An 18,127-nucleotide genomic window follows, 5' to 3' on the forward strand; every position below is an offset into this window, starting at 1 on the left:
GAGGTTGGAAGCAACGTGAAAGAGAAGAAGAAGAAGAAGACAAGCTGCTGGAAATGGGAGAAAAAGTTGCTAGAAGAAGGATATTTATAGGCCAGACTTATCCATTCCCTTAAAATTACGAAAATGCCCCTTCACCAATTAACTTACTCTCCTCTAACCCTTTATGAAATCTTTTTACTCCTTTGACACTGGGACAAGGTCCATAATGGTCTAGACATACTCGGGTTCATGAAAACTTAAAATTTTAACCCGAGGTGAAAAATGACCATTTTGCCCCTATCGTGAAAATCATCAAAAATTTTGTTTCCTTTTTATTTTACCCCTAATTTCATCATCCATTTATGCCTTCGGACTACTTAGGCCATAATATTGTTTAAAACTTACTTTTATGGGTTTGGTAAGGAAATGACAAAATTACCCCTGATCAGGGATATTGCGTATACTTCCCTTTACGAGTTTATAAAGATCAAGGTCTCACAAACGTAGCGGAATAACAAAAGTTGAAATAAAATAAAGGCCATGCCTTCTACCGTTATCGTATGTGGATTCAAATCTATCTAGCAATAATGTCTCCATGTAGACTCGCTTGTGCCTTTCAATGTGGTTAATTGTTTTTATCTATCTTTAAAATGTCTATGCATCACATCATGTCAGATTACTACATCTAGATCCAATGAGACATAGGTTCTGCTATTATGGCTCCATTGTTACATTAACAATATTCAGAACTCTTTATTGGTTCATGAAGTAACGATCTAAATATCTTCCTATTTAAACCCTTTATAATTGGATGTATATGAATTTATTTATATACACGTATAATCCCTTTTGCTCATTGGGACTATTCCAGCTAGACTATGTTGTATGTATCATATGCATGTGTCACTCTATGTTATACCATTTGGCCCCTTTAAACTTTTTATTGTCATTGGGCTCCCACTAAATCCAAGATCCTTTGTGAGAGTAAGATTCAAACTCGTTTGAATATTCCATGATGTATATACATCTCAATGTATGCTTGGAATCATATTTGTTTGGAATATCATAATGGGCTTTTATGTTGGAGAGATATGGACCAAATCATATTGCAATATGAAGTTGCTTTCTTTCTTGAACATTCATCTCTATGTTTTGCTCTTAAGAAAAGTTTCATTTTATATGAATCAATATTCAACCTTTTGATCAATTGAACATAGTTCATAATTGATCAAATATCATTGCAAGGATAAACATGAAGCATGGATAATTAAATATGACATAATTATTCCAAATAATTATTCAAACTTGAAACATATAAGCTTTCACATCCAAATGCTAAAGACAAATGTTTCACCAACCATTCCCATGGCAATCACATAATTAATGTTTGAAAAACATTCAAATAAATTATCCAACATGTCAAGATAAATAGGAGTGTAACCATCCAATGTAGCATTTAATGCTTTAGGTAGTCCATCCATGTGGTCACCTCCTCAACCTAGATCCTACTCATCTTTATCTTTGGTCCCTGCAATATGTCAAACATATGAGAACCAACTTTGAGCTATCATATACTTGTAATATATAAAGTAGAATTATTTAGCAAATGGTACCTGAATCAGAAAATTCAATAAGCTTCTTTTCCTTGCTCACAATAGCTAGGTACTCCTTGTAGTTCCTCCTCCAATGCCCAAGTTTGCCATAATGATGGCAAATATCCTTCTCTTTGTCCTTTTTGACACCTCCTTTAAGCTTCAGTGCCTTCTTATTTTGGGATTTTACCTTCTTCCTCTTTTGGGCTTTCTTCTTCTGTTGCTTCGTATGAACATTGGAAGAAGAAACAAGAAGCAATGATCCCTTATCTTTCTTGATGGACCTCTCTACTATGTCTAGCATATTCAAAAGTTTGGGAAGAGTGGCTTCCAATCGATTCATATGGAAGTTCAACACGAACTGACTATAGCTATCGGGAAGAGATTGTAGAACTAAGTCAATACTTAACTCATGATCCATTGCTAATCCCAATTGCCTAAGTCTCTCGATGAGTCCAATCATCTTCAGCATATAGGGTCTAATAGAACTGCCTTTTGCCATCTTGCATCAAAATAGTTCTTTAGAGATCTCATATCTTTCAGTGCGCCCCTCCTTATTAAACAGTTCTTTAAGGTGAAGAATCATGGATTGGACATCCATGTGTTCATGCTACTTTTGGAGCTCAAGGGTCATACTAGCTAGCATCACGCATGCTACTTAATCATCGTCATCCTTATGACATTGATATGCTTCCTTATCCTCAATACTAGCATCAGAAACAGGGATTGGTGGAATAAGAGTGTCAAGGACATAGGATTTCTTCTCTTGTTTCAAGATGATCTTGAGGTTCTGAAACTAATTGAGGAACTTGAAGCTAGTGAGTTTATTTGCATCCAAGATGCTCCGCAGTGACAGATTATTAGCCATGTATATAAATTATGCCTAAATAGATAAAATAAAGCAATAAGTAAACATCATGCATAAACTATTTAAAACAAGGTTTTAAAATTTTAAATAGTTCTTCCACTATTTTCTACAAGATAATAACCCTCCATATCACCTCTAGAGATCTCTAATAGGATTCTTTTAGTGGGCTAGGATCCCATCCATTAAGTCATGGCTTTGAGTGTGCTCAACAAACCATGATAGGTGGATTAGGTAGGTAACTGAGCTTACCAATTGTATCTCTATACAACTCCTAGATTAGCTAGGTGACAACACATTGCCTAAACATATCATATATGTTTCGCCTAGCCTTTGCCTCTAGTTTCATAATAATCAAGTTTCCAAACATCCGAATTTTATGAAACTAGATGAGTAAGACACACTAATAGCTCAAACATACTCGTGTAAAAGTGTGTCCTTGAGTGTGCTGAACAAGCCTCCGATTAAAAAAGCAGCTAGGTTATCTTGCTATATGGTGGAAGGTAACTTAATCATATGTGTTATGTGACTCAATATTTATTGAGGGATTTTGTCCTTTTCGTTTATTAAGGTTTCATTTGATTAACATGCATAGCATTTAATATATCGCATAAAATTAAATCTATCACATGCTTTTCTACTAAGATGGTTATGGACTTTTCTACTCTAGTTTCCTTAAGCCATAAAAGGAAACTAGTTGGTCAAATCTTAAGGGATAGCATACATTAAGCACCTCATGCCTTAGTTTGCATCCACCTTTAGCTCTTCATGGCACCTTTGATCTCAATCTTCAGATTTACAAAATTTCTTTCCTAATCTAATCTTATTTCTAATTACAAATGAATGTAGAAACCTCTAGTTACATTCAAGGGGAGTTAGATGAGAAGAGAATTTTACAAACCCAAAATGTAAGAGATAAGGTAGGGCTCGCAGACCTTGTTTGAAAAGATTTCCATAAATAGCAGTTTAACCAAACATCCACAATCATATTGGGTCTATAGTCCATAACCATCAACAAACATCCACAATCTAGTTATAAACATAAAAAGTAAACATGCTCAATATGATGATGATCTTGCATTTCATTTGAAAAATGTCACTCAACCATTGAGGATCATAGTTCAAATCATTTAGTCCTTAGATTTGAAAAGATTTAGTAATTTTTTTTAAATTACTTAGTAAATGAATTGATCATATTAAGGCCTGTAGCTAGCTCAAATCATATTTGAATTAATTCTATTAGTAAGTTCTTTCAAATTAAACTTCTTTACTTAGAAACCTAAACCAATTTAGGAAACTTCCTAGTTTGAGTATCTATCATAAACCATTTTAAAAGGTTTCATGATCCAAATCATGTGTCCTAAATATTTTAGGAAGGTCCTTATCCACCTTTTAATCTTGTATTATCCATTCACTAATTGTAGAGTTGTAATCATTATTAGAAGTCCTAATTTATTAGTAACTTTATCTTAATTAAAATCTATCTAATTGGATTAGGATGTCATCTACTTATGTTGACTTTCCATTTTAATTAAAATTATCTAATCTAATTAGATGTGGATAAATTTAAATTATAATCCCTTAATTTAGGGGGTCTTAATCAAATGAGGAAGACTTAATATTTTTGGAGATTTAATATCAATCAATGTAAAATTGATTGATTCCATCAAGGATTCAAACTCCTTGATATTAGGCATGTATCCGTAACATTTAGGAGTTAATGATCAGCTAAGGAAAGAATCTTTCCTGATCATTGAGTGTCCAATTTCTCCAGCAGACAACCTCTTTCCATAAAGCGGTTGCATCCATGGCAATGGAGGTGCGGCATCCATGTGTGGTGGCACCATGCACAACCTTTGTCATGGGTGTTGTGTCACATGTAAAGGGCATTCCTTTAATTTAGTTAAGTGTCCAGCCACTCAAAAATTAATTCAAATTTAAAATTTTATCCTTTAATTAAACCTTTCAAATGAGGATAATATTATGAAATTTTCAGAATTAATTTTATAAGATTATCTTGCCATTCAAAGCCGATTTCCAAGCTATAACTATTCTCTGAACTGTTTTAAACTTTCAATAATTAATCACTTAAATCAGCTTGTTTGTCCATGAAAATTTCCTGAAATAATCCTCATTGAACATTTTAATAAAGATGATTTTTCTGAAATTTTTAAGAATTAATTTTCAAGAGTTTCTTGTCAATTAAAACTAAAATTCATGCCCAAACAGTGAGCTGGACAGATTTATATTTGCACCAATTTTCTTGCTTGAAATCAGCATATTTGACCATGATATTTTCCAGAAATAATCCTTATTGAACATTTTAATAAAGATAATTTTTCTGGAATTTTTCAGAATTAATTTCCAAGACTTTCTTATTAATTAAAATTGGAATTCATGTTGAATGATTAAAGGTTTTCCTTCATCAATAAGCATCAATTATAACAAGTTATAAGTCTAATTGGATGAAGTCCATGAGATTAATATACCATGCAAGGGAACTGTAATGGATTGCAGTTATGAGATCGTTATGCATCAAAGCGTAATCTCAAAATGTTCCTAGTCAATGTATCATTGAGTCTGGACATCAATGATACCTAGAGACTGGTACATTCTATGTTTCTTACTTGAAAAGTAACAACTGATCTCATAGGTTGAAGTATAGAGATACTTGAAACTAGAATGTAGGTGTTTGCCTAGGAGAGCAAGTTCACTGAACGTGACCCGCCATGAAAAATGCATTTGGTATTTCACTCAAGTGTCTATGCAATGCTTCTAATGTGTTAGTTGTGTAAATACTCCCTAGACTTGAGACACCAGGTTGTCTTATGTGTGGAGTGCTATGCTTTGATTTCATCCCTACAAGTGCCTAACCAAGGATGCCGAAATAAGATGTTTTTGGGTATAGCATGAAGCATGTGAAGGTAAATGAGTGGTCAAGATAGAAATCATCACCCCAAGTGATGTAGGGGACATATCCTAACTGGTCTTGGTTGATATTAGCTTATTGAAGTCCTTGGCCAAGTCGACTTGAAGATTATGAAAGGAGTTTTATAAGTCTTTATAAAGTTGATGATCAAGCTTTAAGAACGAATATGGAGATCAATAAGAGTAGACACTACACCATGCTCTTATCATCTTCGGGATATATGATGAGGGAATGAATTACGCTAAAAGGCTGATCACTGAAAGGTTGAGTTAAACGATCTTGACTCTTATAACATTTGGGTGTCCGTGATGGATTGCTAGATCCCAATCTTGGTCTATGAACTCTAGGTAGTTAACTTCATTAATGATAAATTTAAAGTAGTCTAAATTTATCTAATTCTAAGTTTAACTTAAGAATTATATGTTGAGTTCATTGCCAATATGTTAGAAGCCTAATGGGTTACACACCTAAAATGAATGTTGAAAATAAACTGGGAGAGGTGATTAAGTTGGACTTAATCAAATTAGAAGTTATGAGCTTTTCAAACATTTGATTAAAAATGTTTAATTAAGTTGTGCCTAACTAATTAAATTGTTTAATTAAATCATTGGGCCTAATTAATTAAATTGTTTAATTAAGTCATTGGGCCTAATTAATTAAATTAAACAATTAAGTTATTGGACCTAATTGATTAAATTTGTTTAATTAAGTCATTGGGCCTAATTGATTAAAATTTTTTAATTAAATTACTGGGCTTAATTAATTAAATTATTTAATTAAGTTATTAGGCCTAATTGATTAAATTAAATAATTAAGTTAATTGAGCTTCTTAAGGACTTAATTAAATTGTTTATTCAAATTATTGAATTAATTAGCAATTACAAAATAGTTTTGTAATTAGGGTTTAAAATTAACCCAAGGTATAAATACCTTGCTATAGCCTCCAAACAAAATGAAAGAAAACGGTTGAAAAAAAAAGAACAGCACATTAGAAATTCCTTTTGTCTTGCCATTCCTTATGTAAAGAAAAATAGTTTTTTCATTCACTTGATTTCTTTTGTGTGTTCAGCCCCACAATTTTGTGTGGATTATGAGTTTATAAAACTCATCTTCGCTAGCACATTGTCAAGGCATAGCACTCCCAATCCTTAAAGAAGGATTTTCTAATTCATTAGTGTGGATCACTATTAGAGGCTGCACAAGGATTCCTTGAACAGTTTTAGTTTGCAACAACCAGGCTGAGGTGGTTGAGCTTTTTGAAGACTGATTTGGTGGTTTAACAAAGGATTCATCAACCTTTATTATTTAGGTAAACTTGATATGATCATATATATTTTATTTTTAATTTAATTCTGTACTCAAATTGGCATGAAAGAGATTTTAAGAAGGTGAGGTGTAATTTAATTTTAAAATTATTTTCACTGCATTTTATTTGTATTTAATGCATGATCAGCCTTTACCCAACACTTTCAGACACAAATTAGAACATCAAATGCTATGGATCATAATCCAACTTTTGCCTTATCTTTATCAGGCAATCCTTCACCTTCGTGTTCCCTACATTTGTAGGCACATTAAGTCCGAAACATCGTCAGGTCTACATAATGGCAAGAAATCATTGCCTCAAAACCACATTCTTGTGTATTCTTATACTTACAACAAGTCCATATATTGCGCAACATATTAGTCCAGAGCTCCAACATCTGTACATATCACTTGGCTGCTTGAGCTTTATCACTTTTTCACCTTGGGAGAAACTTGTCAAACTGCCTCACCAAGGGCATTCATAGAATGGATGGTTCAGTGCCTAAAGCAGCGATCATACTTTTTTCATTAAAGCACTACGCTGTATTAGGTTGCCTCAAACGTTACCTTATAGTGACAACTACCCAATTCTAGGGCTCCACCCTTACCCACCATTCACAACTTTCTTTACGAGCATATACTCGTATACTACCTGGCTGCTCGCTAACCACTCATAGTCATTCAAATTTGACCTCTTAATCAAGCTCTATTTCATCTTATCAGATATATCTTTAACCTTGGTAATCAGCCTCCTTATCTATGCTCATATCTGATATCTCAATCAGATTCACTAATCAACCAAATCTTGGAAAGTTCATTCAAATCGAAGTTGCCCATGTAGCATATACAAAAGACCGATCCTCCTTGCATATTATGACATATTTGCTTCATCATAACAAACACGTCCAATGATAAAACCACTGACGCCACATCAAAGTAATCGTCCAGTGCCAAAGCCACTAAGGGAATATCAAAGTCCTAAGGTAGGAATCTCTGCTCTACCAAACCTATGTCATACACGTTATCATCCTTCCCACAAGTTCAGCATTTAGTTTGCTATGGTGGGGTCTGAAGTTTGGCCATAAGGTTACATTTATAGTTGTAACCACCAACACTTTACCCGAGATATGTTCATTCAAAGCACAATCACTAGATCGGGGGATTTATAAGCATATTTGAAATTTGAGCCATAAACTTAAAATCATTGTCTCCCGAAATTCAAAATCATTTTCGAGTAGGTCAGTCATTGGCAATGTCACCAACAATTCAAATTTCAATCGAGCCACTAAACCTGAGTGTATCTTTCCATCAAATCTCCATTCTATGGCTCACATCTTTAATGAAAAATCCATTTGAGGATTAAAAATCAAAGGCTTATTCTCAAAGCCATTCATAACTTCAACAATTCCACTCATGCTCAGGAGCATTTAAGCTCATTGGTCCCAATGGACATTGCTATCAAATCTCCCAAAGCATCTTTGTTCTTAATCCAAACCATACAGGACTTATGCACATATTCCATCAATTAAAACAAATTCCCCTATGAGATATTTTCTTCCATATCAAACACACGAAAATTCATTACTTTTAAAACTCCACATTTATATGGTGTGCCGAAATCATCTTCTAGGCATATTTCATTGCTAAATAGTTATCCTCCAAATATTTATCATCCACAAACATCAAATTGTACTTCTCTTAGCACCAAATATCACAATCACCTATCAATCTCTATCTATTCACTACCCCTGGTAATTTGAAAATGGTGCTTGGTGACAAGTCCTCTTATGCGCCACATCGTAACCTTTCTCTTTCATTGACTTTATGCATTGTCTAATGCAGTTTGTCGTGCCCATAAGGTTGATAATTCACTTGTCTATTGCAAAGCTTGTATCCGCAGTTCCAACTTCAAAAGCAATCTTACTAAAGTAACCCCTAAATGCCACCTTGATAACTACGTTTAGAATTCAGGTTGGTACACCATTTCCAACAATCTTCCAATAATTTAGTGCCTTTCTCATGTTAGACACATGTCCTTATGTCAACTTTGGCACTCCAACAAGCCAAAATCATTTCGAATCAACATCAACACAAAAAACCATTCATAACATAACTTCAAACATCCAATTAATTACCAAAGGTCTAAGCCACAACTTACCCAACCATCTAGTTCTAATGGACTTAATATTCTTATCTCACCCATCATGACCAAAAGTCATACGAACACATTTCCATTAACATCTATTTAGGAACATCTTCCCCCAAAATCCTTTTAATGGTGGCTCATCCCTTGGGGTGGCATTCTCACCTAGACTAGAGTGACACCAATCAAATTCAAAGGTAGGCTGGCTTACTAAAAACTTGGGAGTTTGTGCAACCTCTTGCTCATAATTTGTGCTACAGTCACAAACCTTGAACAAGACTCTACATTAATCCCAACACTCCACTAACACACATATAATGACTTAGGACACTCTAACTTAGGTGCTCTGATACAACTTTGTCACAACCCAAATCTAAGGGTCCGTGACTAGTGCATGAGCCTAGCAGGCAAGCCTATTAGACTCGAGCAAGCTTTAGAGTCTAAAATCAGATAACATAAATGCCAAGGGATTTATAATCAAATATTCATAACAAATTCAATTATATTATATTATCCCTGTCTCACAATCCATACAAATATTCGTAAGGCCATACACTGGCCAGTCAATCGAGTTCATACCTAATAACCCTTATACAATTCAAATGGCACATCGTGCTTGACATATTTACAACTAACCAAATTAGGAAAGTGGAAGGCCCATATAGACTCAGTGGAGTGACACGGCGAGATAAAAACCTACCGGATGGCAATTATGTGTTCGTCCAATCAACGACACTTGCCACGTAACCCCCATAGCTTCTCTTCTATGCACATGGTACAAAAGAGCGATGAGTCATTTAATACTCAATGAGAGGATATTGTCATAGCATAATATTTCATATATAAATTATATTTAGGCTTATCTAGCCATAAGACTTTCACATTTAACATCTCCGCTTCAAAGGTGTGAGGATCATCCTAATATCCTACATGCACAACTCATCATATCAAGTCTTGTCTAATCACATCTCAATGGCGTATCATTTCCACAAATTCCTAAATTCCATGTCCTCACATTAAATCATATCAATTGAAGGCTTATCTTTAAAGTCATTATCAATAAACTAGGTTTAATAGGCACACCTCAGTTGCTAAGCACAACCTTAAATCTCACTTACATATAAACTGCTTATCTTAAGCTTTACATCAAATGTCATTCACAGTGGACACCACATATTCATATTTCGAATTAGATCATGCCATCCCCAGTGCATGTTATCATATTCAAATGAATTCAAATGAGTGGCCTTGCCTTGGACATCATCAAATCACACATGGTAAGTAATCGACGGAGAAACAAATCATGTGCAGGGTAAAGCCTCTAGAAATTCATCACTTGGACGGAACACATAACCACAAATCAAGCCATTGTGTCTGTCACATTCCGTATGACCACATCAAATCACATTCAAATTCAACGAGCTTCAATTATGTCTAAGCTCGGTATAATTCTAAGTGCCTTCAAATCTTTAAGGCATCATCAAATGCAACACAATAAAGCTATAGCATGCCTTTAACTCTACATGGGTATTCATCATATTCAATCAAATCAATTATGGCTTAACAACCTTAACTTATCCTCAAATCAACCATAAGTACGTGGGCATTCACACATAAATCATGTCCATAAGTAATCGTGGCCTTTCGACCCACATATTCAATATTGCTCAGTCGTTGTGCCATTAACCCAAGTACATATCGTGCCCATATACCTAACCAGGCAATCCATTCATCATAAGTTGGCATAGTTCTTAATTCATAATTTATATCACACCATGGGTAGCATTTTTGCTCTCGGTCTTACATACCATTGATTCCAACACAATGCCACCATGTGGCTCACCACAACTCACACAAACATAGATTTCCTCTTTCAAATAACTAGTTGGCCTAGGCATTCTCTACTAGGCACACAATCATACTTGTTCTCTAGCTTAGGCATATACCTCTAGGCAAACATACATATACATACATATAGATATATACATACACATCAATTCTCTAGCCTAGGTTTTCTCATCTAGGCATACCTTATACACATATATACACACATATATAGTTTTCTAGCCTAGGTTCATCTGTCTAGGCATGCATCCTTTATCCTAATACCATGGCAACGCACTTAGGTAGCGTTTGGTATGAGGGAAGTGAGAGCACATTCCCTGCAATGTGTCCAATTAAATTACATTGCAGAGTTTGTTTTGTAACAGACCATTGCATTGTAAGATTGCAATGCAATCACATTACAGCCAAGGGATGTAATGTGATTACAGTCCAAAACCAATGCAATCACATTACATTGCACTCTGCAATGTTCTTAAAGACACTTTTACCTTTCAACTTTATTACCTTGTTAAAAACATTTTGTAACGTTGTAATTAAAATAAAAAATATTAAAATAAAATATATAATATAAAAATAAAAAATTAAAATAAAATAAAATATAAGAAATTAAAATTTATATAATATAGGTAAAAGAAATTAAAATAAAATATATAATATAAAAAAATTATATTAAAAAATAAAAAATAAAATATTATAATAAGAAATAAAAATAAAATATATGACATTAAAAATATATTTAAGAGATGATATTATATAAAAATTAATAATAAAAAATACAAGTATATTAAACTTACATTTTAATAAATAAGGGTAATTTTGAAAATTAACATTACATTCCCAACAAAGTACTTGTAAACCAAACGCTGTAATGTTATCTTCCCTACATTTTAATTATTATTTTGCTTGTATACCAAACATTGTAATGTTATTTTCCCTACAATCACATTGCTTACAATAACATTACTTGCAATCACATTACATTGTAAAGTACCAAACGCCACCTTATCGTGCATTATGCATTACATGCATTTAACTTAAATCCCACTCACCTTGACAATCTAAGGTGCGTCCATAGCCAAGCTTCGATCCTTAGCCTCCAACCATCCTTCAGCTCACCCATGAGTAAACTAGCTCAATTTTCCCCTTAGACACATCAAAACATCCATTTATTAGTTAACTCTTGGTTTTCAAAGAAATGCTAGTTTTTCCACAATTAACTAATTCTTAACAATCCAACTATTTAAGCTCAAATCCTTTATTAATGAGCTAACCCATAACTTAGAAACTGGATTGCATGAATCTTAGCTCCCAAATTCCTCAATCCAAGCCAAAGAGGAAAATTATCAAATTTGGAGAAAATTGGATTCCTCAGCATTTAACCGATTAAATTGAAAAATAATCGGTAAAAACGTTAAATATTACCTCTGGAATGGTTTCCCAAGCTTGAATCTAGATCAAAGGGCTCCAAATGCCATTTGGGGGCTTAGGGTTCGGAGAAAGAAGAGAAAGAAAGAGAAAAAAAAGCTGAGAGAGAATGGGGCAGAAATGGTCCCAAAACCTTTTTTTATTTTTACCTTTTCTCTCTGATGTATCGATACATTTGGCAATGTATCAATATATTTGCCCTAATTTCAAATAAATGTTTTGATACATTGAGACAATGTATCGATATGTTTCAAGCAAAATGGTCTCAAGTGCCCTCTACTTCAAATGTATCGATACATTAGGACATGTTCATCAAATTTCCAAATCTATCAACACATCTTTAAATGTATCGATAGAATTCCTCCAAAACACCTCATGTTGTTCTTGCTGCCAAGAATGTATTGATACATGAGGGGATGTATCGATACATTTTACCCTGTAGGTAGTTTTAAGTCTTTTCTAACTTCCAAAACTAACACCCAAAAATCCATTCCCTATTAATCTTATACCCCAAATAACTTATATAATTCAAAATCCTCATACATATATCCTCAAACATGCATCAAATTAAATCAAATCCTCAATCTATAGGATTAATTCATCATTTTCATCGATATTTACCTTAACGACGTACTTAGATGTCAAAGTGTCAAACATCTGCACAAATTCATTGAAGATCTTAATTTACACCCACATTCATAGTCATTTACCCCCTAGACATAATTATATTCTTCCAAACTTAAATAACCCCTCAAATCACGTGGCCAACATCACATGAAGGTCATATAAAAAATCAGGGGTGTTACAACTTAATTCATGCTTTTCCATGCTCCTCAAAGGGGAATTAAATAAAGCTCGAGTCCAAGGCCAATAGAAGTCAAACAACACACAAATTGTTCTTTCTTCAATGGGCGCCACAAGCACGGGGCCAAGCACTTTTAATGTTTTTTTCAAAGCTTTCCTTTGGGTGCTACAATGTTGGGTGCTTGGTAGCCACGGCTCTAAGGCTCCTATATGCCTTGAGGTGTACTTTTCAATCAAGGGGCCATGGCACTACTCCCATGGTGGTTGCGGTGCTCAAATCTATATAATGCTCATTCAGACTTTTCAACTTTGATATAATTTTTTTTCACCTTCTAGGCTGAACTGGATGAAGTGGTAAACATGAAAATTACAGCTCTACAAAATATATTGAAATGAAGACCAAATAACTCTATCAAATAGAATTATATTTCAATGACCAAAGTTGTTTAACAGAAATAGCAACCACATGACTTCAAAAGTAGCTGTTGTCATTGCACGATATTCTACTTCAGTAGAAGTCCAAGAAACAACTAAATTAGATGCTTACACAATTATTACAGCTATTGACACTAAATTTCAGTTAATTTCGAACATTGAGTTTCTCTGAATAATCAAAATTGAAAAACTAACATTTTAAATTGATGAGAATAAAATGTCCCTATCTTTAAATATATATATATATTTTTAAGTTTAAGTCCTAAATAGGACATTTAGCCAAATATAATTGTCCCGCGAGAAGGAAACAGTCATTTAACCGATAGGTAACATAAGTCACGTCGCCTTTCGCTATCCGCAAATTTTTGTTTTTCCCTATTTAATTGTAGCTTGTTTGTGCTTATTTCTTTGGCTGGTTAGCTGCCCACAAGGGGGGAAATGGGGTCGGTGGCGCAAACACAGATAGTGCAAAGGGAAAATTAAATTTCTGATGGCACAAATGAAAACAAAAATACAATCCACCCTTATTGGAGAATGTAAGAGCCACTAGGCTAGTTGAAGGTTTTCTGGCTATGGGAAATTATGTCACTGTAGCTAGTCACACTTGATGTCTAGAAGGAAAAAGACTGCACTGGAACATTCTATAACCATATTGCACATCATGCTGCAGATGCATGCACGCCATTTTCCTTAACAACATTCCAGCTTAGGAACCGCCTTTTGTTGCCAAATAAGTTGACATGTGTTATTCATTTGATGGGGCTCCAAGCATGAGCATGTTGAAAGTAATACACCTCGTTCTCCGAGATGCAAGTCCAACATTTGCTGTTCGCACTGCGGAAACTGGGCTCTCTAGGGATGGTTAAAGGCCGGTTGGATCTGCAAAATAATGGTACAATCAAACTCCAGAATTAGGCCTACTTGTACTTTATTTGGATAACAATTAATTCGATCATTTCGTTTATCATGTATTTGCTTCACTAATTACCTTTGCGGGAAAAACGGTCTATCGAAAAAAGGCATGAGTTGGGCTTTTGGAACCATCTCTTTTCTTAGCAAGCGGACCTCTTCCTCTTCTATCATCTGCTCCACTCAATGTTACCATCCAAGTATGGGCACCCTTAATAACCATAATTTAGGACATAGATATGCATATCTACTTACCTTTTGCAATTTCTCTACTTGTTTCTTCTGTAACTCCAAGAGATATAGCTTGGTCGCCACCTGCACATATAGTTATATACATAAATATAAACCTAAGTGAAAAAATTAATTCTGAGAATTACATACATTGAAAACGTAATCAAACTGATGATACTAGTCGATTAAGGAAACTTTACCGAGTAATTGAACATAGCTCGCTTAACCGCTCTTTGTTCAGTGTGAAGTTTGAAATCTAGTGGCTTAGTATTTTCCTTGGCTGGAGGCTTTGGAGTAACCTATATGCATACACAATTTAGCTTTGCTTGAAAGAGATAAAAAGAGAGAGAACATGTACACAGTCAAGTGTATATGTGTGTATATATATATATATGTTAAATACACTATTTTACCTTGGATTTGTCTTTGAGCTGATCTTTTGTCTGCGCAAATAAAAAAAATAGTTACTTAATTTGATTCGAGTGAGACAAGCCTTAATTTCCAAGGTATTATAGCCATCAGGGCTTGATGCATGCTTTTCCTATCTCTATATCTAGTCTTGATTTGTTGGAGAGATGTTAGTATTAGTATTTATTGTTACGATTGGTGTAAACGATCAGACTTAATTTCCTATCTCTATGTTTCTGATCTCAAGCATTGGGAGTTCCTTAATTTGTGTTCATTTCAGTAAGTAGTAGTAGTAGTAGTATTCTACTTCTTTTCCCTCCAGTTGCTCTGCTTGATTGTTTAAGACATTCAATGCTGATTTCTTTTTCTGGGTGGTCAACAATATTCCTGTCCTCAATGTAAATGTATTTGTACAGTACATATAGGAAGGGCAGCCTTCTTAAAAACTTTGATGTGGCTTTTAATGAACTGCAGGCCAAGAAAATCAAATAAGAGAATGTAATTCCCAAATACCATTGACTCCATAAACTAAGCTCCTCGGCTGGACTTATGGACTATAAATATAAAACAGCGTAAAAAGACAAGAAACGGGGGTTCATCCGTACGTCTTACCATTCCTTTAGCGGTGGAACTCCAAGAAACTGCGGACTGTGAGGTACCGTTCTTCACCAACTTATTAGGCAACAAAGAAATTGCAAAAAAAGTATCGCATTTAGTATAAATTAAATAAACTAAATAAAAGAGTAGAAATTAAGAGGAGCAACATCAATTAATTAATTAATTAATTAACTCAGAAAGCATATAAAGATATACCTTTAATGCAGATTTGGTGTGTGTTCTCTCCATGTTGGAACTCGGTGTTGATTCCTTGCAACATAACTGAGGATTTTAATGGTGAGCAAAGGGAAACAACAAAATCAAAGTTTGGAGATTTGTGTCTATCTTTAGTGCTTTCTGTTGCAACATCACCAGCATGCCAAGGGATTTGCATGCTCTCCGGTACCAAACTTTCTGATTAAACCTCCCTCTCATGCACACATATTTGATTGCCATTCCCTACTAACTTCCTTCGCAATAATCTCTTCTTGCCTTTTGCTATTAATTATCCGATTAACTAATAAATTAAATCTCTAATCTCACATCAGTATTTTAGTTATTAAAGACTTAACAATTGATAGTTGCCCTCACATGTTTGGTCTGAGCTCACCATGGGTTTCCATCCTCTATTAGTACGTTTCAATATTTCACCAGTTGGTACATAAATCTTCACTTAAGGGCTGATATGCACCAGTAATTTTAAAATCTATCTGGATCCAAAAATTAACCTTGCCCTATCACCTAGGTGCTAGTGATAAAATTTAATTTGAATACTTAATTAATTGCTGAACAATTTACGAGGTATTATTCGGAGAAACAACTTGTTGGACATTTGGACCTACACTTACGATGGTTCACTTAATTTGATCCATTTGACTGAGTCTTCCGAAACGCAAAAACTAATGTATTGGTATAATATAAGTTTAATTAGTAGGGTCATCTTATATAGGTCTTTAAATAGGCTTAAATGTTTCATCAAAACACGTTTATGAAACATAAACAAATAAAAGTTGCTCAGTATAGGTTTATGCAAGTTAATGTGATATAGAAGTAGGCTTTTGTGTCTCAAGTCAATTAACCCAGATACATCCTTTAATGGAGAATACTTTTGCTTAAGTGAATGATTTGGTAGGAGCTCAGCGAGTCCAGCAACTCGGTACGTTTAGTCAAGTGTCTCAAAACTGTAGTGCTGATTTTTCCTTTACGTCAGCTTCATAGGTCAACTCACTACTGAAATTATAAAGCTAAAGGGCGACCAAAAGGTTGTTAACCACCCACTTTCAAGCTTTCAAGCACTCTTTCTTGTTAAAGCCGTTATCTAACCAAGACAAAAAAGCAACCTTTGATTGCAATTTACAACTTTAGGGCAAAACAATATGAGCAGGATTTGGGGCATTTATCACAAGTTAAGAGGAATGTCAAACAGTTCGTTAGGTGCTGATTCGAAAATTAACCTAACTAAATGCATTTCTTTACATTCAAGTTTTGGTGTTGACATTATTATTTTATTTATCCCTAAAAAACAACTTCACTATGTTAGGCAAAATTCTGGGAGCAACTTTTCTAATCTAACTTTCAGGGTCCTCCTTTAGTTATGGGGGTTGTGGTACATCATATCAAATGTTTAAAATTTCTTATATATTCTGTTAATAGCCTTTTCAGAATAATTTTTTATTTAATAATTAATACAAGTAAAAAATATTAAATTTTTTTTAAAAGAATAAAAAATAACAAAATGATCTCACATGTCTCACTCAACTTTTAAAATTTTTTTATTTTTCTCTCTAAATTTATATTATTATTTTTATTTATATTTGTTTATCTTTTTCAATGCTATTCTATTTACTCATATGTTCTAAGTTTTTATGGATTTTTTTCTCTAAATTTCTATGAACCATCAACCATATTCTTTTTTTTTGTTTCCAGTTATGTTATATGTGAGTTCTATCTTCTACTTATCATGCTCTTCTTTTTTATTATGTGAATTTTATTTTTTATAATTTTAATCTTTAAAAATTAATAAATTATTATGTAGTTCTTGAAAATAAGTTGTAGTATTGAATTATTACATAAAATTTAATTAGTGTATCATTTTTTTAGTAATCCTGATTATGTGAAAGGAAATTATCTTGAGTATATCTTTTTATGAGCTTTACATTTTATATTTAGTTGAAAGAGAATTATCTTGAATATATAATCTTTTTAACAATGTTGATTATATAAGAGGAAATTATTAATCGTGCATATCATATTTAACTATTTATATTTTATATATTATAGTTTTATATTTAATATTATAAGTTTAAATAGAAATAAAATAAGAATATTAGATGATAATTGCATTAATTTTTTTTTCAAGTTTAATTAGAGTATAAGTAAAAAACAATTGACAAATTTTTTAAAAGAAAAAATGCAAGTCGTTCAAATGATTTTCTTACATTTGAGCCACCAAGCCTCAATGCTTCAACTCATAAATAAGGGCAATATAAATCAAAGCATCCAAGACTCAATTCTAAAGAAATGGATGTTTTTCATTCATAATCAATAATTGATGAATTTGAATACAAAGAATATGGTCAAACACAACTTTGCTAAACTGACTATTGTAAGTCTTTCTTTTCTTAATTTACATGTTATATAAAATTATTTTTCTATTATTA

General features: G+C 33.4%; 1 protein-coding gene across 1 annotated transcript; it reads right to left on the reverse strand.

Annotated features, from left to right (window-relative positions):
* Positions 1-13,785: 13,785 nt before the first annotated feature.
* On the reverse strand, positions 13,786-15,797 carry LOC18601279 (TPX2 (targeting protein for Xklp2) protein family). The gene is made up of 7 exons (XM_018118894.2): positions 15,684-15,797; positions 15,483-15,542; positions 14,876-14,905; positions 14,663-14,761; positions 14,487-14,546; positions 14,311-14,405; positions 13,786-14,201 (listed from the first exon to the last, which is right to left on the reverse strand). Exons 1-7 carry the CDS (start codon positions 15,714-15,716, stop codon positions 14,072-14,074), a joined length of 507 nt encoding a protein of 168 aa, XP_017974383.1. The 5' UTR covers positions 15,717-15,797; the 3' UTR covers positions 13,786-14,071.
* Positions 15,798-18,127: the final 2,330 nt, after the last annotated feature.

Source organism: Theobroma cacao, chromosome 4 (genome assembly GCF_053813885.1).
Source record: "Theobroma cacao isolate CCN51 chromosome 4, ASM5381388v1, whole genome shotgun sequence".
Taxonomy (NCBI): Eukaryota; Viridiplantae; Streptophyta; class Magnoliopsida; order Malvales; family Malvaceae; genus Theobroma; species Theobroma cacao.